Source organism: Mus caroli, chromosome 12, assembly GCF_900094665.2.
Source record: "Mus caroli chromosome 12, CAROLI_EIJ_v1.1, whole genome shotgun sequence".
Lineage (NCBI taxonomy): Eukaryota > Metazoa > Chordata > Mammalia > Rodentia > Muridae > Mus > Mus caroli.
Window position 1 is genome coordinate 37,090,072 of NC_034581.1, and position 25,331 is coordinate 37,115,402.

At 42.4% G+C, this 25,331-nt stretch overlaps 1 protein-coding gene across 7 annotated transcripts in view; it reads left to right on the top strand.

Annotated features, from left to right (window-relative positions):
• Dock4 (dedicator of cytokinesis 4) overlaps positions 1–23,196 on the top strand; it is a 406,102-nt gene extending 382,906 nt beyond the window's left edge. For 2 of the 7 annotated variants that reach the window (XM_029484743.1, XM_029484745.1), the window contains 11 exons: positions 5,180–5,356; positions 6,009–6,092; positions 8,447–8,566; positions 8,876–8,997; positions 9,352–9,472; positions 10,634–10,715; positions 10,879–10,988; positions 12,900–12,972; positions 14,709–14,822; positions 17,524–17,591; positions 20,523–23,196. In XM_029484743.1, the coding sequence (XP_029340603.1) occupies positions 5,180–5,356; positions 6,009–6,092; positions 8,447–8,566; positions 8,876–8,997; positions 9,352–9,472; positions 10,634–10,715; positions 10,879–10,988; positions 12,900–12,972; positions 14,709–14,822; positions 17,524–17,591; positions 20,523–20,978 (1,527 nt within the window). In that variant the 3' untranslated portion in view covers positions 20,979–23,196. The remainder of the gene's footprint in view (positions 1–5,179; positions 5,357–6,008; positions 6,093–8,446; positions 8,567–8,875; positions 8,998–9,351; positions 9,473–10,633; positions 10,716–10,878; positions 10,989–12,899; positions 12,973–14,708; positions 14,823–17,523; positions 17,592–20,522) is intronic. The other 5 variants (XM_029484747.1, XM_029484746.1, XM_029484744.1 and 2 more) reach the window with 5 other exon arrangements.
• The last annotated feature ends 2,135 nt before the right edge of the window (positions 23,197–25,331 follow it).

Sequence of the window (25,331 nt, forward strand, 5' to 3'; positions counted from 1 at the left end):
TGAGGAGGTTTTAGGCCCTAGAGCTGAACGTATCCCAGTTTAGGTAAACTGTCATGTTGTCAAGCTGCCTTCTAAATATCTGTGATTATATCCATGTTTAAATGCTACTTCCAGCCATAACCGGAAATGCTTGACTGTAATAAACTGGTGAATGTAAACTGGTGAATGCGGAGACCCAGGGCTGTGCAAGGTGCTGGCTATAAGTAACAGCTGGACTCTCAGCCCTAAGCAGGACATTTGTCCTACCCTGCTTCGGCTCAAGGAACGTTACAGAGGAATGTAAGATAGGGAGAAGGGCTGTGGAATGCTGTCTGCTAGGTCTGGCACAGGGTGTGTACTTGTGAACTGTGGCTTCCTGTAATGAGCCTACTCAAGACTGGGTCTTTCGACAATCAACCATAGATCAAGAATGGGTCTATGGACCCCTGCCTCTCCCTGCTGAACTAGTGATGGATTCTAGGGAAGGGATAGTCATTCTTCATTTGAGTTCCCACTGAGGAGTCCACTAGGCCCAGTGGATGACTCCAAACCCATGGTCACATAGATGATCCTGGTTAAACTCAGAGGGTCTCAAAAATAGGAATAACAACAACAACAACAATGAAAAGAAAAGATGTAGGCAAGGTATTCAAAGGCAGGATAGAATGATAGGGGTGTGAGAGATATTAGAAGGGCTTCTGTTTGTAGTCATCAAGATACACATTATATATGTACAAAATTGTCAAAGAACAAACTCAACAAAAAATATATATATACATATGTCTGTACCCAGAATCCCAGGAGTCTTATCCAGCCCTGATAACAGTGCCATCTAGTGCTTCACTGCTGCCCTAGGCTCCTGGTTTTGCCTGTGTAAGAAGTCCCCTCCTGCTTCAACCCTTACTTCATACACCCAGGACATGGGAGGCAGTTACCCTCTGACACTTAATTCACACAAAAGCAATAGAGGGAACGTATAACAGTCCTAGTTTGTCATGTTCAGCAGCTAGAAAATGAACCCATTTTGTTTTGTCTGCACTTCTAACCACTTATCACACCAGATAATGTTATAACAAATGTGATGTCATACAGCGTCCTCCATAATTCATTGTGTGTGCTTATAAACAACCTGTCATTGTTACCTATAAAAGAATCACAGTAAAATGGTGAATATAAAATTTCTAGCGCTCCCTTATGCCTCACCAAGAGTCTGGTTTTCTTTTCACTCTTCCTTTGAGTCTAGACATTCACTTTAGTTCTTTGCAGTGTTGCCTAAAGGCTTTTAGTCTAGATTTTCCCCTTGCATGTTTTCTTTTAATATTTTTTGTTGAAGAATCACAGTGGTTTGCCTTGGAATGTTTTCTTAAATCTTGATCCAAGAGGGGTCATGTAACATATTTCTCTGTGGCCTATATTTCTTGTAAGTTGATAGATAGTTAAGCCTCAAGGCGTAGTAAGGGTTTGTTTGTGCAAGACCACCTAATAGTTTTTTATGCCTCTCTCCTGTTTTCTCCTGGTCTCCCCTCCTCTTCTCTTGTGATGTTAGTGAGAATAATTGACAATGGGTTTTTGGTTGTCATTGCCCAGACCTATTGATCTTTTAGGGATTGAGATGCTGATATTTGGGAACCAGTAAGATAGTTCAGTAGGTAAAGGTGCTTGCCGCCAAGCCTGAAAACTTGACTTCAGTCCCCAGGGCCCATGTGTTAGAAGGAAAGAACCAACTCTCTCAAGTTGTTTTCTAAGCTCCATGTACACAACATGGCATGTATGTATACATGCTGACACACACACACACTTTTATCATTTGTCTTTATTTATTTGTTGCAATATTTCTATAAAATAATATCCATTCTCAAGTATTTTATTACTGTGATATATAGGAAAGGAAATATAATGTTCTTTTTGAAATGAGTGAGTCCTGGCACCCTGAGGGAGTAACAGGAAGGCTGCTTGGAATTTGGTTTGCTTTAGGTTTTACCATTATTACCGGATCATAGATTTAAGTGTGTTTGTTTTGTGTTACTCCATGGCAGCTGTTGTTATTAAATTATTCCTCCTAATTTTATTATTTATTTTCAATTGCTTTGTGATTGCACTTGCGCTTCGGTTCAGTTGCCTCTTGCATTCTCCTTATTTATCTATAGAGATGTTCCTTTTGAGCCAATTAGACATGACTCCATGTTCCTTCCTAGCATCAGGCTTTATTAATAATTTAATGTGGTCCAGATGCTCTTCCGAGACTGAAGCCGCATCCACCATCTTTCTATCTCACAGCAATGGTAGCAATTTAGAATCACACATGAAAGCTATAAATGGGGTTCACAGGGCTCCCCGTTTTAAGTGTACAGTAGGAGACACTACGTGCCATTCTTCAGAGGGTTAGCTGGAAACCTCTCAGGGACACTGTCTTTGAGTCTGGGCTTCTCTACTTAAGAAGTCCTACTACAGACTTCCTTCTGCAGGGATCCAGAGACCATATGTCTTCCTCCTGGCAGGTACTCTCAGTGCATTTACATGAAGGGTTGGTCAGCTGGGAGAAGTGACCTGGCCACCTGTTTCCTTTTCAATTCCTCAAAGGCCCTTCCTCAGGAAGAGGAGTAGGCAGGCCACAGGCCAGCTGCTTAGTGTCTTCCTCACAGACACCATTGCTTTCTGACCTGACAAGGAGACATGTGTATCCGTTTCTTGTATTTACCGAGTGCTGGTGAAGAATTGCGGCAGTATATTTATTCATTCTGGTTCTTTTGAGGACAGTCAGTTCCTTCCCTGCGTTCCGTTTCATCCAACATTGTGAATTATTTATACTTTCTCTCAGATACATATTAGAAATATTCTCTGAAGTTCATGTATTCTATACAAGTTTTCTTATATTTTATGTGATGTTCACAAAATTATTGAATTACTAGTATTAGAGTTTGCAAATGTGAAGATGGATTTTTTTCATTTTATTATAGTCTAAACAACTCATAAAAATGTTTGTAATCCCTTTTGAGTGCATAGTGACAGGGCTGATGGTTTGCAGCTGTTGAGTCATTGATCTCTCCAATTCCTTCCTTCTGTCATCCGAGAGTCTGTGTCCTTTTAGACGCAGCTCTTCCCCACCCACAGCCCCTGAGCAGCAATTCTTGACTTTTGGGTCATGACACCTTTAGGAGTTGACTAAGACCATTAGAAAAAAGGCACACACACACACATTATGGTTCATAACAGTAGCAAAATAATAGTTATGAAGTAGCAGTGAAGGTCATGGTTGGAGGTCACCATATCATGAGGAGCTGCACTAAAGGGTCACAGCATTAGGGAGGTTGAGAACAACTGCTCTGGAGTCAGCATTCTGTCCTGTGTTCTGAAGACACTTACAGACTAACTTACAGTGGCTCAGACCCAGACTTGCCTTTGTGCTTTGGCTTTTGCACATATAAAACAAAGATTTAATACTACAAATTGTTTATATTTATCAGTGCTAAAGCGTCATAGGGGCTTCTTATGAACCCTCCAAATTACAGTGACAGTTCCCTGCCTTTACCCTTGAGGTATCCTGATGTTTGTGGTATGCATTTCCTAGCTTAGATTTCACCTATTTATGCTTTTCTAAACCAGTCCACTTAGTTTGGCTTAACTGTGTGCACTCTGTTAAAACTTGCTTAATTTGCTTAGTGTTATTTGTGGTATATGAAAAAAAAGTCCGACAAGAAAGCTTCCCATTACTATATACTATTCCTGACTAGGGAAACAGTTACAAACATTTTTGTTCATGGTTCCAGCTGCACATATAGATAGATGTCCAGCTCCATTTTTTTTCAGATATACACCTGTGAATAGGATTTTTTGGACCATGAGATAGATAAAGCTATAGATAATATTATATATAATTTATATAAGTAGATAGGTGATAGATACTGCAACTGTTTTCCAAAGCTAATGAGGCAGTCTGCACTCCCAACAGCAGAAAGGGGGCACTGGTGCTCACAGTTCTACTCTCATTTGCTGTCTATCACCATATTTATTTTTACCACTATACGGGGCCTTGTATAGTATTTATAGTATGGCAGTATTGTTCGTGTTTCCTCACATATAAGGCTTAGAACTTTTGCAGGTATTTACTGGCTACTTAAATTTACTTCAGGAATTTGCTGCCCAGTTTTTCTTGTGTTGTTTCCTTTTTTCTTTTTCTTTTTCTTTTTCTTTTTCTTTTTCTTTTTCTTTTTCTTTTTCTTTTTTACTAGTTTCCAAGTCTTGTACATTCAGTGAAGGTGTTCTTTTCTGATTACACATATTGAAATTATCCTGTCATGTGTTCTGGTGTCCCTTCCCTTTATATTATCCTTGACTAGTATTTATTCTTAATTTTCATATACTTGAGTCACTTAAAGTGTTACTTTCAGATAGCCTGAGTGGCCTTTTATTCTAATTTGTTTCTCTGACTGAAAGAACAAGTGCCTGAGTGTGCTTCCTGTAAGCTCAGTCACTTCATCACTAAGAGTTTGGCAGCCCTTCTCTTCACAGAGAATGTCAGTGACATTAACAGCACAGTGCCATATACTGGGGAAAGCACTTTGATCACAGACACAATTAGGTCCCCTGTACCAACCCAGTAAGTCATTATGATTCTATTTGGCTCTGCACCAAAAAATAGATCCTGGAATGTATGTGATTAGCTTGTTTTCTGTAATTCCCAACTGTGTACCATCCTGTGCCACCATATGGTGCTGTTATAAATGCATATGGGGTCTGCATGGGCATATGTCCCCTCTCTCCAGTGAGACTGAGAGCTCTTTGACACCAGAAGATCTGCTAATGTATCTCTGGGTTTCTCAGGCTGCTTTGTATCAAATAAGTGCCTAGAAGCGTGACACAGTCATTATTCGGGGTCCACCCAAAAGATCCTAAACAGGGGATGCTTATAGCTGTGCTATTATAGAGTAGACAGTTCCTTGTTACCCAAACCATACCCCCACCGATGGATATAGTTATCTGATGTTTTCATGCCTTACTGATGAATGGGTAACTTGACTTCCACATCCTCTCCTTGCTATGGGATAATTCCCAGAAGAGATACTGATGGGAGCCACTAAGAACCATAGATGATTCATAAGGTGGATAGTCTACTTTGTCTGTCTTGTCCCCCAACCCCTCGGCATTTTTGGTTTTGAATGTCATGAAAGTCAGTAGATATTTATACTCATTTGCTTTTCAGGTAGAGATGAGTCCTCTGGAAAACGCCATGGAAGTGTTAGAAAACAAGAACCAGCAGCTGAAGACCCTGATCAGCCAGTGTCAGACGAGGCAGATGCAGAATATCAACCCCTTGACCATGTGCCTCAATGGAGTCATAGATGCTGCAGTGAATGGTGGGGTCTCCAGGTATCAAGAGGTGAGAACTGAGGATTGCTGGACAGGAACTCATCAGTGGCCATGCTTTCAGATTTTATAGATCTTTTAGTGCAAACATGGTCCCATTATCAGTGACAGATGGCTGTGGTCTGTCCAAGTGCACTCTTTTATAACACAGGACAAATGTGTAGCCAGCCATTTGTGTAGCCCACGTATTTCATCTTCATGATGAGATACTTTGAGTGTGTTTGTGTTGGGGCCAGGAGATCAGAACTGTTTAACAAATGTCTACCTAAAGTAATTTGCCTGATCAAAGCAGTTAGTGGGGTAGTCTTGTGTTGGTTGTTTGTTGGCTGGTTGGTTGTTGATCCTTTAAGTGGACTTTTCATCTGTTTTTCATAATAGGCCAGAAAACCATCTTAGCCACACTGAATCTTAAGACAATTTATTTCAGAATATAATATGTAGAGTTCATTGACTTTGGTCTGCTTTACAAGAGATGCTCTGACTTTCTGAATGTTGCCTGTGACGAGCTGCCCACAGTTAGAAATCACTCCATCTGTCCCCAAACATGTTTCATAATCATACCATTTCTCTGCATATGCCAAGCCTTAGAAAAATAATAAGTGTGCCTGCCTTTCACTTCCATGGTAACTCTCCCAGGGTAGTCTGATTGTCCCTTCTCTTCCTAGGCATTCTTTGTCAAAGACTATATTTTAAGTCATCCTGAAGATGGGGAGAAGATTGCACGGTTAAGAGAACTGATGCTTGAGCAGGTAGGATTTCAGAAGTAACCATTCTATCTTGCCCAACTCTATGCATCCTTGCCAGATACCCACCTATGGGCATTTGCATGAACAGCCTTTCTGAAGTGGCAGTCTCAAGCTGACAGATTCACCTGTGGTATAACCCAACTGGCTAATTTCTCCCCACTTGGACCCAAGAGCAATCTTAACAAGTTGTTCCCCATAAGTAACATTTCCCATAGTTTCTTTGAATGTCCTTCCTGAAGACTTGCTCTGTAGACCTGTTGCTAACCTGTCCTTCAAAATTTTATGCTCAAATAAATTCAGCCCACCTCAAGATCCTGAATAAGAACATGAATGAATATGATGGTTACGTAACTGCAATAGTAAAGAGTAGACAATGAGTAGAGTTGCTCTGTGGTAGTATTGTGTTTTGCAGATAAAGCTTAAAGGATGAACTATGTGGACAAACTAGGTACTCTCCTCATTTTCTATTTCAAAGAAGCAGTTTATTTTTATTTGGTGCCATCAAGAACCGAGAGCAAGAATAAGTGTTCTGCTGCTGACCATGCCCCTGTTGATGGTTGCCTGAAAAGGGTTTGCAAACCTCTGATAGAGAAGAAACAGTTGGCAATCTGGGTTAAACAGGAAATAATTTTGTCATCATGGAAAGCAGAGTATGTATGATAGGCTGGGGCAGAAGCATCTCTTCCTACTTGGTAATATTAAATTAATCAAAAAGCATGTTTTTTTTAACATTGGAAGATGATGGGGTTATGATGAATTTAGTCCATTTATGCTCTGTAGGTATTATCCACAAAATAATGACATGGGGTAAGAGAGATAGGGCTATATAATAAGAGCATGTAGACTAGTAGAGAAGGTGGAGAACTTTAACACCCCCTTATTAACTCTATTAAACTTATTAACTCTATTATTAAACTTATTAACTCTATTAGAAAATAAAATTTTATTAGAAAATAAAATTAGAAAGACTTTACTATGTCATGCCTGGTATTGTTTATGGGACCCTATGGAAAGAGCTGTCTGTGGCCTGGAAATGTGAGGTCTCTGCTGTAGAACAGCTGAAACAAACACCTGTCATGTAACCTTGGGCATGACACATCATTTCTATGGGACCATTAGGAGTTAGACTGGAAAGGCCACCATCCTTCTTGGACCTCTGTCTGGTTGGCATAGAAATATCTTCAGTAGATATATCTAGCGGCCTGATCTTACAGGAGTTGCCTCAATTGTAGAGAGCCACTTGGCCTATGGTCATTGTCTTCTCAATGGCCCACATCTAAGACTAGGGCAAAGTATGAAACCTGGCCATTTGGGTCCAACACAAGACAGCCTTGAAAGCCTAATAAGGTTCCAAAGAGGGCTTAGTAGTGTTGACCAGCTTGCTATATAGCACATCTTTCTCTGTAGAGCCCTGTTTCTGCTTGACCCGCAGGCCAAGCTCCCTGCAATGGGCTTCCTAATCCCCATGCTGGAGTCTATTCCCTGATGGACCCAAGTAAAATTATCCCGAGCAAATGAAAGGTGACCCAACAGCTATTTAAAATAAAGAAGGCCAGCAGTTGCTGTAGTGAGTCACAACTCTTGGGTCCCTCCCATCTCCCATCTCACAGGCTGTCGCTCCCTTTGTGTGTCAGATACACTCCACTCTTTCCTCCATATTCATTTCATGGGGCTTTTCTCCTTGGAATGCATTGGCAGGGCTAGGCATCCAGAGGAGAAGATGCTGCAGCCCCAGCTCACCCCAGCTCAGTTTACTGAGATGCAGAAGATTGCTGTCATACAAAACCCAAGAAACCACACACTATTGATAGTTGAACAAAGGAAAGTTTAATGTTTATCTTCATTTCCTTTTCTTTGAAACAAGATCCCTTGTGTATGATAGGAACTAAATGAGAATAATTGTTTTAAAGAAAAATGAAAAGCATAGCAACTGCTACAGAGTTCCTGCTCATTTTTTTTTCTTTCTCCCCTAGAAAATGTTGCCAAGCTCAGGATTGGGAGTCTGTTGCAGGAGAGAAGGTGTCATCCTAAGAAAGATTTGCTTGACCCTCCAAACAGGAAACAGCTTCTGCCCCATTCCCTGCCTCACCCTAGGAAGGGGATGAGGGGGCCAGGGACCCATAGCCACTAAAGAGGGTTATCATTAAAGAGATCCTTAGGGAAGGTGAAGTAGGGAAGTCAAGTTCGTGGAGTCCCAAATTCAAATCCCCACGTAGGGATTTCATCCTGTGACCTCCCTGTAAAGTAACTGTTGTTCCCATTCATCAGTGTAGCTGCTCAGAGAGATGTGTGGTCTACAGCAAGCATCCATGAAAAGTAGATGCTAATGCAGTCTTTCCCTTCTGTTTGTTATCAAGGCACAGATTCTGGAATTTGGGCTGGCCGTGCACGAGAAGTTTGTACCTCAAGATATGAGACCCCTTCACAAAAAACTGGTGGACCAGTTCTTTGTGATGAAATCGAGCTTTGGGATACAGGTGCGTGCAGAACGCCATGGTAGGGCAATCTAAGCAAAGCCATTGCCGTTTGTGAGTCTGTGGATGCAGTATCTATCCAACAGTGACATCTTTTGGTTCTTCTGCCACACTGCAGCATTTGCCAGGGAGCTTCTACTATTACAGTGGCGTTCCTGCTGCTTATGAAACAAATGTCCGTAGCAGAGGCTCAATAGTACTGGCATTTGTAATTGGTCCCTAGGTAGATTCCATGGTGTTGAGAGTGTCTGTTTAGTAGGTTGAAGCGCCTCATCAGTTGCTCTAATCACATACCCTTTACCTCCTCTTCAGGAGTTCCCTGCTTGTATCCAGGCCAGCCCTGTCCATTTTCCCAATGGAAGCCCTCGTGTGTGTAGAAACTCAGCCCCTGCTTCCATGAGTCCAGATGGTACCAGGGTAATCCCTAGACGCAGGTAAGTCGTGTTCTGAATTACTTTACAATTTGCCAGCCCCGCAAGATGATCTGGAATGGTTCTCTCATTCTTTATGGTACAATTTGTCAAATTCTCTATTTCTTAATGAAATAATTAAGCCAAGAGGCAGCTGCAGACATCTGCCCCGGTAAAAACAGCGACAGCATGAGAAATAAATAAACTCAAACATTTGATTATATCACGGCAAACAGGAGAAAACAAAATGAGATGTCTTTTTTCCCCTTCGGTTTTATGCCATGCCAGCATGTGATAAAATACAGTTCCAAGGCTGAGTTAACAACTAACTGGTTTTTTGTTGTTGTTGTTGTTGTTATTTTTTCTCTCCTGAAACAGCCCATTAAGTTACCCAGCTGTCAACCGGTATTCCTCGTCCTCGCTGTCCTCACAGGCCTCTGCTGAAGTAAGCAATATTACAGGGCAATCAGAAAGCTCTGATGAAGTCTTTAACATGCAGGTACTTCATTAGCTTTTTGTCTGCTTATGTCTATTTCCGTTTCTGTCTGCATCATGAGAGTGTCTGTCCATTCCGCTGGGCTCATGAACAGACCTTCGAGCAAGAACTTGACCTAAGGACCAACCTATTAAGATCTCTCAGTATCGCTTTGTTGGCCTTTGGAATCCACAAAGATGTGTCTCTCCAAAATGCCCATCGCTTTAAGAACATATAAATAACCAATTACAAAGACCAGGCAGGCTGCCCCGGCTTAGCTTTCAGATTGATCTTGGTAGTTCTTTGCTTTCTGGGTCCTGGGTTCTTGGAGTAAGTTGACACACATTAGCTGCCTCCTACTCTTCTCTAGTAACTCCTTATGAGTTCCCTTGTGGCTTGAGGCCCCAGTATAAAATTTGCATAGTTATATAAGAAAATTTTCTGTAATAAAAAAATGGAAGAAAATGCATAGTTTTGTAGGTATTTTAGAACTCATGGGAGTCTTCAAGCATTTTATTTTGTGGTAGTAAAATAAGCCTAGCACTGTCTTTGGAAACAGCCACAATGTGACTCCCAGTATACGCTTTGAACACAGTTTTGAAGCTAAGGAGAAAGCAGATTGTGTGCCTTTTAGAAACACTCACCTGGGCCAGCTAGATGGCTTAGTGGGCAAAGCACTTGTCACCAAGCATATATAGCAAAAGGAGAGAACTAACTCAAGTTCTCTGCAGGCTGTCTGTCCTCTGACCTCCCCTTGCATGCCATGCACACATGCACACATGCACACATGCACACATGCAATCACACACATGCTGTGGCACATATATGCTCCCAGTCAATCAATAAATGAAAATTAGAAATAATTCCCTATCTATGTCCCCAAGACTAGAAGTATTTCTCTTTATACTACAGGGAGGGAAGGCTACTGATGGGGTCGGGGACTAGAGCTGAAACTACATGTGTGTTCCTTCCTTCAGCAGTAGTGGAACTCTCAGACCTGATTAAGCCAGGCCATCTTCATGGTTGGTCTGAATCCCTAAGACTTTCCTCTGTTTCTAAATGGCCTTTGGGGTTTTCTTTTTTCTTTTTGCTAGTTTGAAAACAAAATGAAGGTTGCTGTCTTGCTTCACATATCATGAACTGAAGCTTCTAGCCATGTGTGACAGTAGCTCCCAGTGTTTCCAGCCCAGTCCATCTACCTCAAGCCTGAGTTCCACTCACTCTGCTTCACCTAATGTGACGAGTTCTGCTCCATCGAGTGCCAGAGGTTAGTGCCGAGTTGGGGATGTCCTGTCTGGCGCCCTGAGATGTTTCCAGGCCCTGGGAACTGTGGCTTCAGTGGCCCATATTGTAGGCAGCTGCCACACCACTCTGGCTTTCACTAAGGCCCCACGGGCTAGCTCACTGATAATGTCTGTTTCTCTTCCCAGCTTCGCCTTTGTTGTCTGACAAACACAAACATTCCAGAGAAAACTCTTGCCTGTCCCCAAGAGATAGACCGTGCAGTGCCATTTACCCGACACCCGTGGAGCCTTCTCAGGTACTCCTGGGGGGGGGGGGCGGGAGATCAGAGGCTAGAAAATGGGAGAGTGTGGGATTGTGTGTGAATCTCTTTGGAGTCATACAGTGCCTGCCAAAAGCAACCAGTGACAAGGCCAGTTGGAAGAAGACTGTCAGTCCACCTCTGGTCTCTGCTCATCGTTTGGTGTACCCTCTGACTCATCCTTCTAGAGCGGTGGTTCTTCCTAATCCTGTGACCCTTGACTATAGTCCCTCATGCTGTGGTGACCCCGACCATAAAATGACTGTGCTGCTATTTCCTAACTGTAATTTTGCTACTGTTATAAATCCTTCATAACTGTGATTTTGTAAATTTTATGAATCATACTGTAAATATCTGATATGCATGATATGTGATGGTACCCACAGGTTGAGTAAGATATCTGATGTGACCCACAATAGGGCCAGGATCCATAGGTTAAAGAACCACTATTCTAGAGGGATATCTGGGTCACAGTCCTGACGGTGAAACTGAGAGGGACTGCCTGACCCTTGACCTCAACCTGGTTCGTGGCTGCTACAACAACATTCCAAGGGAAAGCCAGCATACGAACCATCTGTGTGTGTGTGTTTGCATGTGTATGAGCAGAAGTCTGGGGAGGGGAGAACAACTTAATTTAGCAGAAGACTCCTGCTTCTGCCCAGACCTTCCTGTTTGTCCATAGCTATTGGGAACTGCTGCAGCTGACTCCTTTCCCCAAGAATGTAGGTACAATCCATTTGCCTTTGCCATTGGTCTTCCATGGATTACCAGGAAAGGGGCTGTGTCCTGGAGATGTCATAAGAGCTAGGGAATGTGGTTCTGCCTGTCACTCAAACCTCGCTTTCAAAAACCTGAGTGAGCATGGGGCCACAGGCTCCATCCAGGGGCAACGTATGTACATTGGAGGGTGGGTACGAAGTGGAAGATTCGTGTTGTATCCCTGAGCTTTTTTTTTTTTTTCACAGTTTATTTGGGACTAATTTTAAGAGCAGAAAAAACTCCTTGTTTCTGCTCCAGCTAATTTCTCTGTTTTTCTACACCATCCTGGCAGAAGGCTGTAGCTGCATCTGGAATTGGATGAGAGCGAGTGGGATTTGGCTTGATTGGTTTATCTTTGCTGATTGTGTGATCTTCCCGAAAGGCCCAGGATACCTCCTCTGCGCAGCACTGATGTCTTGCAGAAATGATTTCTGAGTGCGTTTGGCTGAACCAGCTAACCAATTTTATTTCCCGTTGTCACTGGCATTGCAAGGGGATTTCAGTTTGTTTCATCTGCTCTAAGAGATCATGTGCCAGCATGGGAAACTCTGAAAGGCTTCCTTGATTAGTCCTAAGTTATCTGTCTTGGATAAAATTTGAATCAGTATATATGTTACCACAATTACAATAATGTATAATGCTGTAGGTTTCCACTTTTTCTTTTCATGAGTTAGGTAGAGCCATGTAAAATTGGTAATTTTGTAGCTTAAAATTATAGAATATTCATTAGCTCATTTTTTGTCTATTATAGGATTTGAACTCTAAGTTTGTCTATATAGTAGGTTTTTAAATGAATATTTCTCCTTTCACTCTTCTTCATATGTCATACTGCCAGTCTAGCAGTATACACTTGTAAAGAACACTAGGGAATACTTACTATTCATTTTCCCTATGTTTATTATGAGTAATTATTTACCATTTATATTTAATGTACAACACCATTTCTTATTATGTTTCTTTCAGAAAACTTAAGACTCTGTTTCCCCTTTCCTCCTTAAATAGAGTTTAATTATTTGTTCCTAGGCTCATTATACCATATAGAAAATGTTTTGAGCAAAGAGGTTCATAAGGAGATAACCATCTCATTTTCTAAAAGGCATCCTATCTCAGCATATTATATCATAAAAATGGACTCTTCTCCCTTTCCAGAGGATGCTGTTTAATCACATTGGAGATGGGGCCTTGCCTCGAAGTGACCCCAACCTTTCTGCACCTGAGAAAGGTGGGTACCAGTCATCTACCCCTTGTAGGTCCTAGAATGTGTCAGGGTTTGTTGTGTCCTCATTTCCCCCAGTCTTCTGTGTGCCGTGTGGCAGGTAGAGCTCTAGACTGTTAATGATCAGGGTGAGTGTGATCTCTAGGTAATTAGTGAAAGGCAGTTTATCATGATCCATTCTCCATAAACTCCTAAGCTCTGAGCAAATTAGAAGCTCCTTTGTGTAATGACTTTGTGTTGTTCAGCGAGCCCGGGCCAAGCCTGCTCTTCCTGAAGCAAAGTTGCCAATTAAGCCACTAGTTCACACAATAAAAGTAGCTACCCCTAAAATTGACTCCACAGACCCCATCCATTGTCTCCTTCACAAAGCTCATATTCAGCCAGCTCATCTGTTGTTTGTGGTCACTCACACAGGCTCTTGTACCATTAAATGCCATGCAAGCATTGCAATCCGATGCATAATGGAGTGGGGCCCCGCCTCAAGGTCAAGCACACACAAATAAGATGCACACACCAAATGCATGCATAGAGCTAAGAAGCCAATTAGCAACACACAGACCAGGAAGAGCAGATTAAATGTCACTTCCTCCACTGTGGGTGCAGGGACTTGCAAAGTCACCCGTTTGCCTCTCAGGGTCAGGCCTCAAAAATAGCAGTTTCGCAGGCTAATGAATCAAGACTCACTAATGAAATGTCCCAGTAAAGTGCACTTTAATTGCCCCCATTAAGAACTAGGCTGTATTACCATTTTGGTACACTGATAGATTAACATTAAAACTTCCCAAAGGGAGATGAAAATTAGTGAGGACCTAGCCAAAATTATTTTAAAGCACGGAATTAGCTTTAATGTTGTAAGTCAAGCATTGATCTTCACCGGGAGAAACTAGGGAATGTGCTGTTATTTTTACCAACTTTACTAAAGAAAACTACCCAGCAAATATAAAAGAAATAGAGAAAAAAATAATGTTTAAAATATTTCCACCCCATTAAATCAAAGCAGTAATTTGGAGGAATAAAACGTGGCAATTCTCACTGCGTCCGTCAGATGGCAGTATCTGCACGGGAAGCAAGCAGGAACACTGGTTTACTATTAGAAACTTCATTGTAGAGTGTTTCATAACCTGTGTGTCCTGCCCTGCTTCCTAGCAGAGCTGTCTATATTCCTACACCTTGATGCCTGGAGCAGACGGATTGCAAAGTAACAATGATGCTATCAGCAGTCCAAGTGGTTTTCTCAGGACTTACTTAGTGTAATCTGTCCATTTGGGACTCATCCTTTCCTGACAGGACTGGTCAGTGTGGCACCCTCAACCCTGCCCTTGGTACTTCTGCCACACAGTTGAAATAAGAGAGTGCCCTTTGCCTCATCGCCTCCTTTAGATGGCCATTTGTTCAGACATTTCTACAAATAGGCTGATGACTATATTTTCCATCTATTTCTCAGCATCTAAACACATTTGGAATTCTCAGCAGGTTGCTACTCCCTGGCATAGAGATTTGTAGTCCTGTTTGACAGCTTGAGGGAAATAAAGAGACCTGCTGTTACTCAATTAAATGTCAGCTCTGTTAGGTAACCAATTAGAGAGAGGTTTAGTATTGGGGAAGTGTCCTGCTTGGTTACCGCTTAAGGTTTTGTGGTCGTTTTGACTACATTCTGGATAATTCTGCGGGACTCCTAAGATCTCAAGCATTTGAAAGGCAAAGCTGGCTCTTGTGTGTTTAGCTGTGTTATTCCCTTCCAGCTGTGAATCCCACCCCTAGCAGCTGGAGCCTGGACAGTGGGAAAGAAGCCAAGAACATGTCGGACAGTGGGAAACTTATCTCTCCCCCTGTCCCTCCAAGGCCCACACAGACTGGTGGGTATTTGAAGCATTTGAATAATCACTTTCATATAATAAGTATATTGAGTATTTCAGTTTGCTAGCAACATCATTCACCTCTAGTTGGCTCCTCCTTTCCCTGTTCTTCTGCCATACAGTCAGACAACAGTCCATTCTAATAAGCCCCTCGGAAGAATTTGAGCATGCCATCTTCTTCCTGGCTCCATGTTCAACCCTTCTTGCTTGATGGGCCACTGGCCTCTGCCCTTCGCTTGCACTGATCTCTGCTAACTCGGCCGCTTTCTATAATCTTCTCCAATGACATCAATGTTTCAGCTGACTCGAGAGCCAACTCTCAGTGGCTTTGAGGTGCCTCTGACACTCTGAGTTATCTGCTGCTCTCAGAGCTCTGTTTCCAGCAGTGGTGTTGCTCAAAGGGCTAAAGCGTGGACCTGCATCTCTCGTAACTGTGGCTCACGAAGCACATCCTAACGTATGTCTAGCCTCTGAGCCGGTAGATTATGTTCCTGAAATGAGGCTGGGGCCAGCATTTTACCAGGCCATTTGTGGGCTGCTTCTGCTCACTAACATCTGAGTGCTGAAAATGGTTGGGAAACTTCCAGCCTGGCCCTGGGTCCCGAGAGAATCACAGACAGAAGCAGAGCTGGCTCTTTCATGAGCTTCTGCTGGGAAAAGGCCAACTTTCCCTCTGAACATACACCACTTGCTTGGTGACTTGCATGTGGAGCAGTTTTAAGAGAAGCTTGAACTGACTGCCTTTTCCAGTAACCAGATCTTGTCAGCACTTTCCTGCGTTGGCTAGAGCTTTCCACGTGTAGCCGGCCTAAGAACTAAAGAAAATGTGGTACCATTTCCTCCACAGATTGCCCTAGTCTGAGCACTCGGTTTCACTTGCTACATTGTTGCTTCTCATCCTTTGAATAGTTTCTGCAGGGTCAGTGAGATGTTTAAACAGAATGAGGGATGAATTTAATCCTATTGATCAGCATTAGTATATCAGTCTGATTGTAGAAATGAGGGCCCATCAGCCAAATCATTTGTATTTCTTTGGTGATCCATGTACATTCAGACAGTCTAGTTATTTAAAGGCTTGGTTGTGCCCGTGAATATGGGAACTTGAAAGGTATTTTTAAGGGAAAATAGGATTGATAGTTCTGACAAAGGAATAAATATTGTCAATGCTAGCTGGGCGTCTGAGACAAAAAGAAGCTGATGGGTCTATTTTAGGCTTATAGAAAGTATATATCCAGAAAAATAGCTCGAAGAAAGAGCATTAGGTGCAAGGCCTGTGCTGTGTCTAAGACCAAGTCAAGTACACAGGAGACCTTGACCTCAGCGACAGTAGTGGCAGATGTGGCACCCCCATTGGGACCGATTTCTCTGTACATATGTGGTTTTCTTCCTAGTCAGCACTCACAACATGTGGGAACAGAAGTAGGAGCTGGCTTGTATAGATGAGACCTCCCAACCCCGCAGTGTGATAATGGACCACCCTCTGTGGTCTCTTAGGGCTCAGTACAGCTGGGAAACCCTTCTCCTCCCACGTAGATTGGTAGGGCTGCTGTCCCTTCTGTACTGATTGCTTTCATGGTCTGTCCTGATGTCATCATCTGTGGTCAGTGTTGTGAGGCTGTGCAACTGTCTGTCTTTCTTCCTTTCAGCCTTTTGGTAGGTTTTTATGAGTTCTAGACCTCAGTGTGATGGCTGGAAGAGTGGCAGGAAATCACAGAGGAACAGAGCTCACATTCACCAAAATCACTCTGTGTGAAAGTGGGAAGTACGGCTTGGCCTCGCCCCATCGACTGGGTCACAAACTGTTTTTATGCTATGCAGTTACATTCTAGAAACAAGACATGATCTGTAAGCACACAAAAGAGCACATGCCACACACATGCTGGGTCCCTGGCATCAGACCTGAAAATCCCAGAGAAGCAGAAGTCACTCTTGCCATGATGGTGATATCTCAAATTCCCCACCTAGGGGACTGAGGGAAGCCTATGGACAGGCATTAGAGAAGAAATGGGAAGCTTATCCCCATTTGTACTGATGTGGACAAGCTTTCTGTCTGCACTGGGAATGTTGGCGTGAAAGGGAAGGGTTACTGGACATCTCTATAGGCCTGCTCTAGGCTGCCTGCAGGGCCTTGGTCTTCCCTGTTCAGGCCAAAGACAGAAGGCGTCTCCCAACAACTCCTGGCACTTTCCCCCAGGAGCATTTTATGAGATAAAGCAGTTGAGTGATGAAAGGCATCTAGACTTGGAGGTTTAGAAAGGATTTGAGAGCCAAGCGTGGCAGCAAACACACATAACCTAAGCACTTAGGAGGTGTCAGGAGACTAAGGAATTCATGGCCATCCACAGCTATGTATGGAGCTCAAGACTAGCTTTGACTACATGAAGCCTTGTCAGCAGAAAAAGAACGGGAAGGAAAGAAAAAAAGGCCATCGGAGCAGTTTGGGGCCATACCCTTCTAGTCAAAGCATCATGTGTGTGCACCAGTAACGTTTTTACTAACTGGCCAATGTCTTGATGGCACCATCTTCTACGAGGAATCTATTCTAGAGAGCCATTGTGTAGTTTGTCCTCTCCATTTTCTTCTTCCCTTGCTGAGAAGATCCTTATCCACTAACACATCTGCCTGGGCTTGGACACATAGATGGCATATACAGCCAGCCCTCTGGTTTTTCTTAGTTAAAATGTTCTTTCTTCATCTACAGCTTCGCCAGCAAGACACACCACATCAGTATCCCCCTCGCCTGCTGGACGGTCTCCATTGAAGGTACAGGTCTGTCATTAGACTGGGTCCAAAGATCGGCCCTGGTTCCTTTTTCTTAAAACCTTGTCCTAAGCTCATCAAAAGGTGCTTTCATTCCTACAGACAAGGTCATATTAAGAAGGGGGATGGGGGCAAGAAAACAGCTCTGCTTTTCCCCTTGGAGAGCTTTACCCAAGAACACAGATCTCGTGGGCGACTTTTTGTTTTCTATTGTTTTGTTTAGTAGGAGGAGGAGCAGCTTAATTCTCCAAATTTTGGCAATGAGAACAAACTATAGTCAACACATTTAAAGCACATTAAACATACATGTGTGCGCCTACATTGAAAAATGCCCGTAATCAAGGTCTACTAAATGTTCTTCTGGAAGTTTTGGGGCTTTATCATCAACCTTATTCATTTTGGCAAAGCCAAACCCAACTTTCTCTCTCAATACTTTGTATTAAAGATACTCCACATTACAAACATATACTGAATTATAGAGGACATGATGGCATAAATGGGAGAAATAAAAAACCATGGAGAACAAGGTAGCCACCTTAAGGGTCACGTGTTTGACATGTAAATGCAGGCTATTTAACATCTCCAAACCTACAAATCCCTCAGGAAGATCAAGAACAATATTCAGTCAGACTGGCCACAAGGCTTTTCAGCACACTGGAGAAGGGTGGTGAGAAGTGCAGCCCCAGGAGCAGACAGGAGGCTGGAGGGAGTGTTGAATGGATGGTTTGGCACCAGGTTGACTTAGGTGTCCACACCCTGTGTCCTCTGTGTGGATAACACAGTGCTAGCTGAGATGAAAAGACAAATTGGTCTCCACAAACACTTCAGGACAGGTTGTGACCCACTGTATCTGTGCTGCTCATGACTGTCACCGATGGAAACAGAGACAATACCAAACAGGGGGTGGGGCCTCAAAAAAAAAAGTGTGGCTAGGTTTTCCTTGCCAGAGTTCCTGTTGTAAAATTTTTCTGGAAGTGCAAATGATTTTCTAGTTTTGCTGTCACTCCGCAGTGCAGCTGTTATTGTGAAGTCCACGTGACAGACAAGTGTTTGCTCTGGAAGCCACTGCCTGTCATCATCCTGATGTGAAGAAGGCAGGCAGCATGGTGCTTCCACATCTTTGTATCTGTACACCCTCAAAAGCACTCACTCCCACACATTGTGATGGAATTATCGCCTGTATTTCTCATTTCCATTATGCAGAGTTGAAATAAGGCAGTAAGTGTTGGCGATTAAACTCTTACAGAAGAAAGGCAGCCTTAGTGGAAAATGCTCAAGGGCCTATTAAATAGCTCGAGTTCGCAAGCTGGTCTGTACTGTCCTAAAAGGGACCTGCGTGCATTTGTACTGGCCCAGAGGCAGTCTTGCGATATAACGTATCTTTATAACTAGGGCTTGAAGAACAGAGAGAGGGAGAGAAAGGAGAAATATCACCAGATCACACTCTGTGCTGTAACTCCCAGGTTACTTTAGAGGGCACACTACTCCCAAGTTTCAAGCTTCCCTACAATTGGAATGCACTTTGGTATCTTATCTGATAGAATTTGGGGTGTGCCTGAACACCCAATGCATTAGAACTGACTCTTTACCGAAGACTGAACTTACATGTCTTATATTGAATGTGTGATGTCTTTTCTGAAAAAGATGTCAGAGAATCTGGATCTCATAATTCACTATGCTTAATTATATACTCCTATTAAATGAAAGGAGTTGTGCCTACCAGCATTATATCTTTTTAAATGAGAGGTTAGGGGCTGGAGAAGGAACTCAGTAAAGTACTTGCCTTGAAAGCACAGGGCCTTAAGTCCAGCCACTCTGAACCCTTGTGGAAAAGCAGACGCATTACCCATGTAGATGTGGTGGTGTGTACTACCCAGCCCAGTTCTGGAATAGGGAAAGGAAGTACCTCAGTGCTCACTGGTCAGCAGCTCCAAGCCATGGGGAAACCTGGTCTTAGAAAAACAAGGTCGGTAGCTCCTGAGGGATGATACCCAAGGTTGACTTCTGACTTCCACTTGTACCTGCATACACACACACACACACACACACACACACACACACACACACACACACACACCACAGCGGGGCAGCCATCAAGTTAAAGTTAGCCTAGAGTGGCTTGTCTTTAGATCATCTCCATAAGATGTGGGCTCTTTCTGCAGTGTCTAGTTCCTTACGAAATGCCATAAATCTGGGTTTTATGTGGAAATTTTCCTATTTTCAAAAATTAGCAACTAAATTGGGCTTTTTAAAAACATAGCAGATGAAACAGCTCACATCTCAGGGGGAAAAAAAAATCTAAATGCTGTCACTTTGCAGCTTTGGCTCCAATGTCTAGGGGCTCCCAGAAGACTCAGTTGCGAGGATTCCCCTACAGTGGGAAGTGTTCCCACTGGCTCCTCAAGGCTGTCTGCATCCTATCTGGCAGTCATGACCCACGGCCAAGCCACGCCCCTGAAGCTCTTTATCCTCTTTAAGACAGGACTGATGGTAGTCTCCACACCCTCTTGCAGTTACTCTCAGGACCGTTTTATCTAGCAGGTGTTGAGGTGAACTTGGTAAATGGGGGTGGGGCCTGGCAGATAAGCATCTGGGGGTGTATTTTCAGTACTGCAGATGGCAATGCTTAAATTTAAATCTGATCTTTGTCTTAGCTTAGACTACCGTAAGCTGCCACAGGCTGGGTGGTATAGTTGATATATTTTCCCTCCTTCCTGGAGGCTAGAGGTGTTGGCAGATTTGAGTTGTCTATATCTCCTCTCTAGGGCTTACTGATGGCTACCTGCTCTCAGTAGGCTCACATGGTCTTTGTTGGCTTACAGATTCACCTATAAATCCAAGTTTGTCTTCATAAAGAGCCAGTCAGTCAAGTGCCAGTTTGGTGAAACATTTCTAACATCTGTCTCTTTTCTCGCATGACCCCAACTCTGGTGGGAGCAGGGCTCCGTACAGTCCTTCACCCCATCTCCAGTGGAGTACAACTCCCCAGGACTGAGTTCAAACTCCCCAGTCTTGTCCGGCAGCTACAGCAGTGGGATTTCCTCGCTTAGCCGGTGTAGCACGTCGGAAACCTCGGGCTTTGAGAACCAAGCCAATGAACAGTCAGTGCCTGTGCCGGTGCCGGTGCCTGTGCCAGTGCCCGTGCCCAGCTTCAGCGGGTCGGAGGAACCTGTACGCAAGGAGAGCAAAACCCCACCCCCCTACAGTGTCTACGAGCGGACTCTGCGGCGCCCTGTCCCGCTACCTCACAGCCTCTCCATCCCTGTCACCTCTGAGCCACCTGCTCTGCCCCCCAAGCCCTTGGCTGCCCGGTCCAGCCACCTGGAGAATGGGACCCGTAGGACTGACCCTGGCCCTAGGCCCAGGCCCCTGCCCCGCAAGGTGTCTCAGCTATAAGTCACTTTTCTATGTACCTGCGATGAATTCTTTGCCGTTTACAAGATAAGTCTGATGAGAAGACATTTAGTGTAGGCACTTTAAATATCTTACTCAGACCTTTCTTTAAATGAATGGAGTTAAATTTGCTTATTAATATAATGTTGCACAATATTAAAAGTTACTGATCTAAAACGCCAGATGTTACATGAAGTATGGGGCTGAGTCTCATTAAAACGTTTCTCATTTGAAAGTGGTAAATTGTGAAAAAGACTCCTTTTGTACCTTTTTATGTTCACCTTTTTTATGTAGTTTAGTCTTAAAACCAATACGATATTGTCAAGCAATAGAATGCGTGATAATGTTGTATACCTTTTATTCTGAATACTTGATACTCTGAGAAAGCTGATCATGTCTGTGCACATACTAACACAATGGCCCTTTCTTGAGACTTCAGTAAAGGTGAAGACTTCAGCTCTCCCCTTGAGCAGAATGTTAAGCTCATATCTTCAGATTTAAAGGTTGAAGCAGGCTGGTTGGTTGGAGTAGATACTTAAGGGTTGCATGGATTGGGAACGGAAGTTGTTTTGTTCTTTAAACAAAATACTTCTTTGACATCTGACAGCTGTCTCCATCCTTAACTCTGCTTTGTGAATCGGTTGCTGAATCTTTAAGTGTCCTGACACCATGCTATCTACTGCATTACTTTTCAAGGTGCAATTTGCTTTCGGAGTTCCAATCAGCTAGATTAAGCAAGAGACCCCAGGAGAAGTGTTTACTTGAATTTTGTGCTTCCTTACTTGATAACTTCCTACACAAAACGTGTCACTGATAAAGAGCAGGTGTTCAAGGTTTAAATAGGCACAAATTACTGTGTCCCATTAACTAGGATTCGGGAATCAATACAGGACAGTATTAAATCAATAGTGTGAAGGAAGGCAAAACCTTAGTGAAAATATATTAACATGATTGAATGGTGAAAGGACTTTGAAAAGATGAGGGCATTAACTTTGAATCCTGCATAAAATAAAGAATTCCTCAAACTCTCCCTTCTTCCCAGGAGAGCTGAGTGTCTCTGCTCGCTCGTCCTGTGGTCCTTTTTCTGGGGAAGAGGATTGTGGACCATTCTAGCATGGATACAGCAGCATAGCATTAGGTGGAGGTAGAGTAGACATGATGGCGCAGTTGTAGGAGGGTGAAAAAGCACCTTGTATGTAGTAATGTATTTTTTTAATCTTTGTCTTTTCCTTTTACTGACTGTTTATAACACTCAATTGACAATAGATATGAACTGTATTTTAAACCATGCTGTTAAATATTTTCCCTCTTTTGTTGGGAAGCTCATCTTAGTTTAGTTGTGTTTGTTTTTGTTGCTAGCTTACCTGGAAGGCAGTGACCACTTTTTTATATTCTCTTAATGAAACCATTCAGCAGGTATATGCTGTTGAGGCTGGTTATAGAGGTTTTCTATAATAAATGTTCAAGTATTTTTGTACATAACTGGTTAATTTTAATAAGAGATACCATTATGTGTAAAAAAAAAAAAAGTAAAAAGCAAACAGTTGTGGATGCAGTATGATTGTTATAATTATGCCAAATACTTTATGTATGGAAAATATTTGTACATATGTGCTTTTAACAATAATTCTGCCATATTGACTTTACAATTTTGAATGTCAGAAAATTAATATATGTAAAAATATTTATGTTTAGTGAAAGTATTCATAATTGAGGAAAGGAACCTATGAATTTTAGCTTTGTATCTTGCAGGTTTTGCAGTTAGAAATTTCTTGAACTAGCGTTTGCATTTGATAATAACACTTTGTGTTTGTAATCACACCCTAAAAAAAAAAAAATATATATATATATATATACATACATACATACATACACTTATACATGTATGTAGAAAGCTCCATGTTTCTTTTGCTTTAAAGAAGTAAAATCTTTCCCATAAGTAAGATGAAAAGCATAAGATAACAAAGCCGCTTTGATTTCCTTTTCCTGTGTAATTTAGTAGATTTCTTGACTAGTGCTTGGGCACACAATAAATCAGTGTTATTTGCTCTTGATGCCTTTTTTTTTTCTTTTTTGGCACTGAATAGTTGACTTTATCATATGAGTGTATTTCTAAAGCAGCTCCATAGCAGAACATTTTAAGAGATTCTGTTAGCTCAGATGTTCATGTTGATTGCTGCAGAATGGTAAATATTAAATAAAGTTATCAGATTAATCTTAATGTTTCTGCCTTTATTCCAGTCATCAGTGTGGCTTTGCTGAGAATAGCGGCTGCACAAATCTCTTGGTCATGAGATCTGTAAACTTCTTTGCCGATCGATCCTATTTCTGTTGCTGTTGGACCCTGAACACAGTTACACCACAGAGCACAAAGGTTGGAAAGTTACCGGTGTAAGTGACCATCCTGTGGAGATGATACCATTACCTGGGCAGCCGAACACTAAGGATTTTAACCAGAGCCAATGTAGCCAATCAAGCCATCCAAGTTTGTCTACACTACAAAGCTCGACACAAAACAGATAGTTGCCAGGTTGACTGCTGCCTTTGCCAGCTGTGACGTGGTCTATCTGCATGCCAGCCCTTTGTATTGCCATTTTACAAAATGATAGGACATGTATTTCATAATAAAAAAAAATCCATTGATGGAAAACAATGTCTCTTAACTAAAGTCTGTCTTTTAATTTCATGAGATGGGTTTACATTTGTGTAAGTCAATGACAAACTGCTGTCCTATTAAACACCAAAACCCGTTAACTACAGCATTTTTGGATCCTTTGTGAACATTTTTATTATAACTAAGCCTGCAAGTATTTTTACTCTCTGTGCATAATTGCAATACGAATAGCTCAGACTCCTACCTAAGTTGGTTTCCGTCTGGTTTGTGGTTGTTACACAGAAGAGTAACAGGTTCCACTGTCTTATTTGATTTTTACACATTGCAGGGTGGTTTATATCAAAATGTGTGAATACTGAAACATGGTCCTAATTTTATAAGAAAACCATGAGTAGTTTTTTTTTTTTTTTTTTTTTTTTTTTAACCAATGGTTGGGGTCGAGGCTGGATGTTCTCACATTCTTGGCCTCTTACTCAAAGGGTTAAAACAAGCACACAAATTTGCATAAGTAGCAAGGAAACTTTATTTAAAGCAAAGGCATGATAGCAAGGCATTAAGTGAGGATATTAAAGGGCCTTGGTTATTGTTTGGGGCTGCCTTTTATGAACTTATAGAATAAGGGTATGGTGAAAGAGTTCTGTTTTGATGGACACATTAAGTTATATAACCATTCCCTTCACTTAATGCATCTAATTTTAATCATGTACACCCCGTTATACATAGGTGTAAGATGGTGAGCAGGATTCACAGAGGTAGCTCACTCACCAAGCATGTACTCCAGGCCCATTGTACACTGTCAAGTGCTCATTTCCCAGACTGATGCCACAAAGGAGAGAGCCTCACCCTCTTCAGTTCTCAGAGGAGCAAGAGCACAATTTAATTTACATTCTGAAGTTTTGACTAAGGCCTTGATAAAAGATTAAATAAAGATCACACTTAACGTCTTTCAGGGTTGGTTTATTTCAAAGCTGGGAGTTTGCTTCTAGAATAAGGTGGGCAAGGTTCCCAGCCTGAGAGACAGTGTTGTAGGAAAAACTTGTGAGGAAGAATTGGAAATACTCAAAGGCTAGCATCTAAAGAGAATAGCAGGTGTCAACCTCAGAGGTGCATTTTGAGAAGTGCAGGACCACAGAGAGCTCTGGAGGTAAAGGAAGATGGGGCCGGGGAGGACCGTGTCCTAGGGGTGTCTTTCTCATGTTTGAACTCAGTCCTGGTGTCCACTCATGATGAACCATTGTGAGAGTAGCCTGTGTGTTCTGATACCGAGGAAGTACAGAGCAAAGGAAAACGAAGGAATATGCAAGAGAAAAACTGGGCACACTGTTGGTAGCATGGAGATGCCCTGTTCTGTCCTTTGCTCTAGTCCAACATTGCAACAGTGTGATTAGGATTCTGAGATGAGGACCAGAGTGTATGCTAATCCTGGCATCTGCATGTACCAGCCTGTCTGCCCTCACCAGCTCCACTTAGCATGCTCCCAGTCAGAAAGTTCTCACAGCCACACTGGGGAAAGGATATCTGAATATCTATTCAGAAATCACCTCTGACCATCCCTTTCCTTGAAAATCATGATCTGGGAAGAGTAGACTTGGCATTTGAATCTGAACAAAATTGCAAAATGAGCTTATTTCTGTGTGACCTTCTCTGCAAGATTTCAGTGGACTTCATCCTGGAATTGGCTCCCACAGTTCTTTTTAGACATAAGTGGGAATTTTCTGCAAGCTAACCCTAACATGAATTTA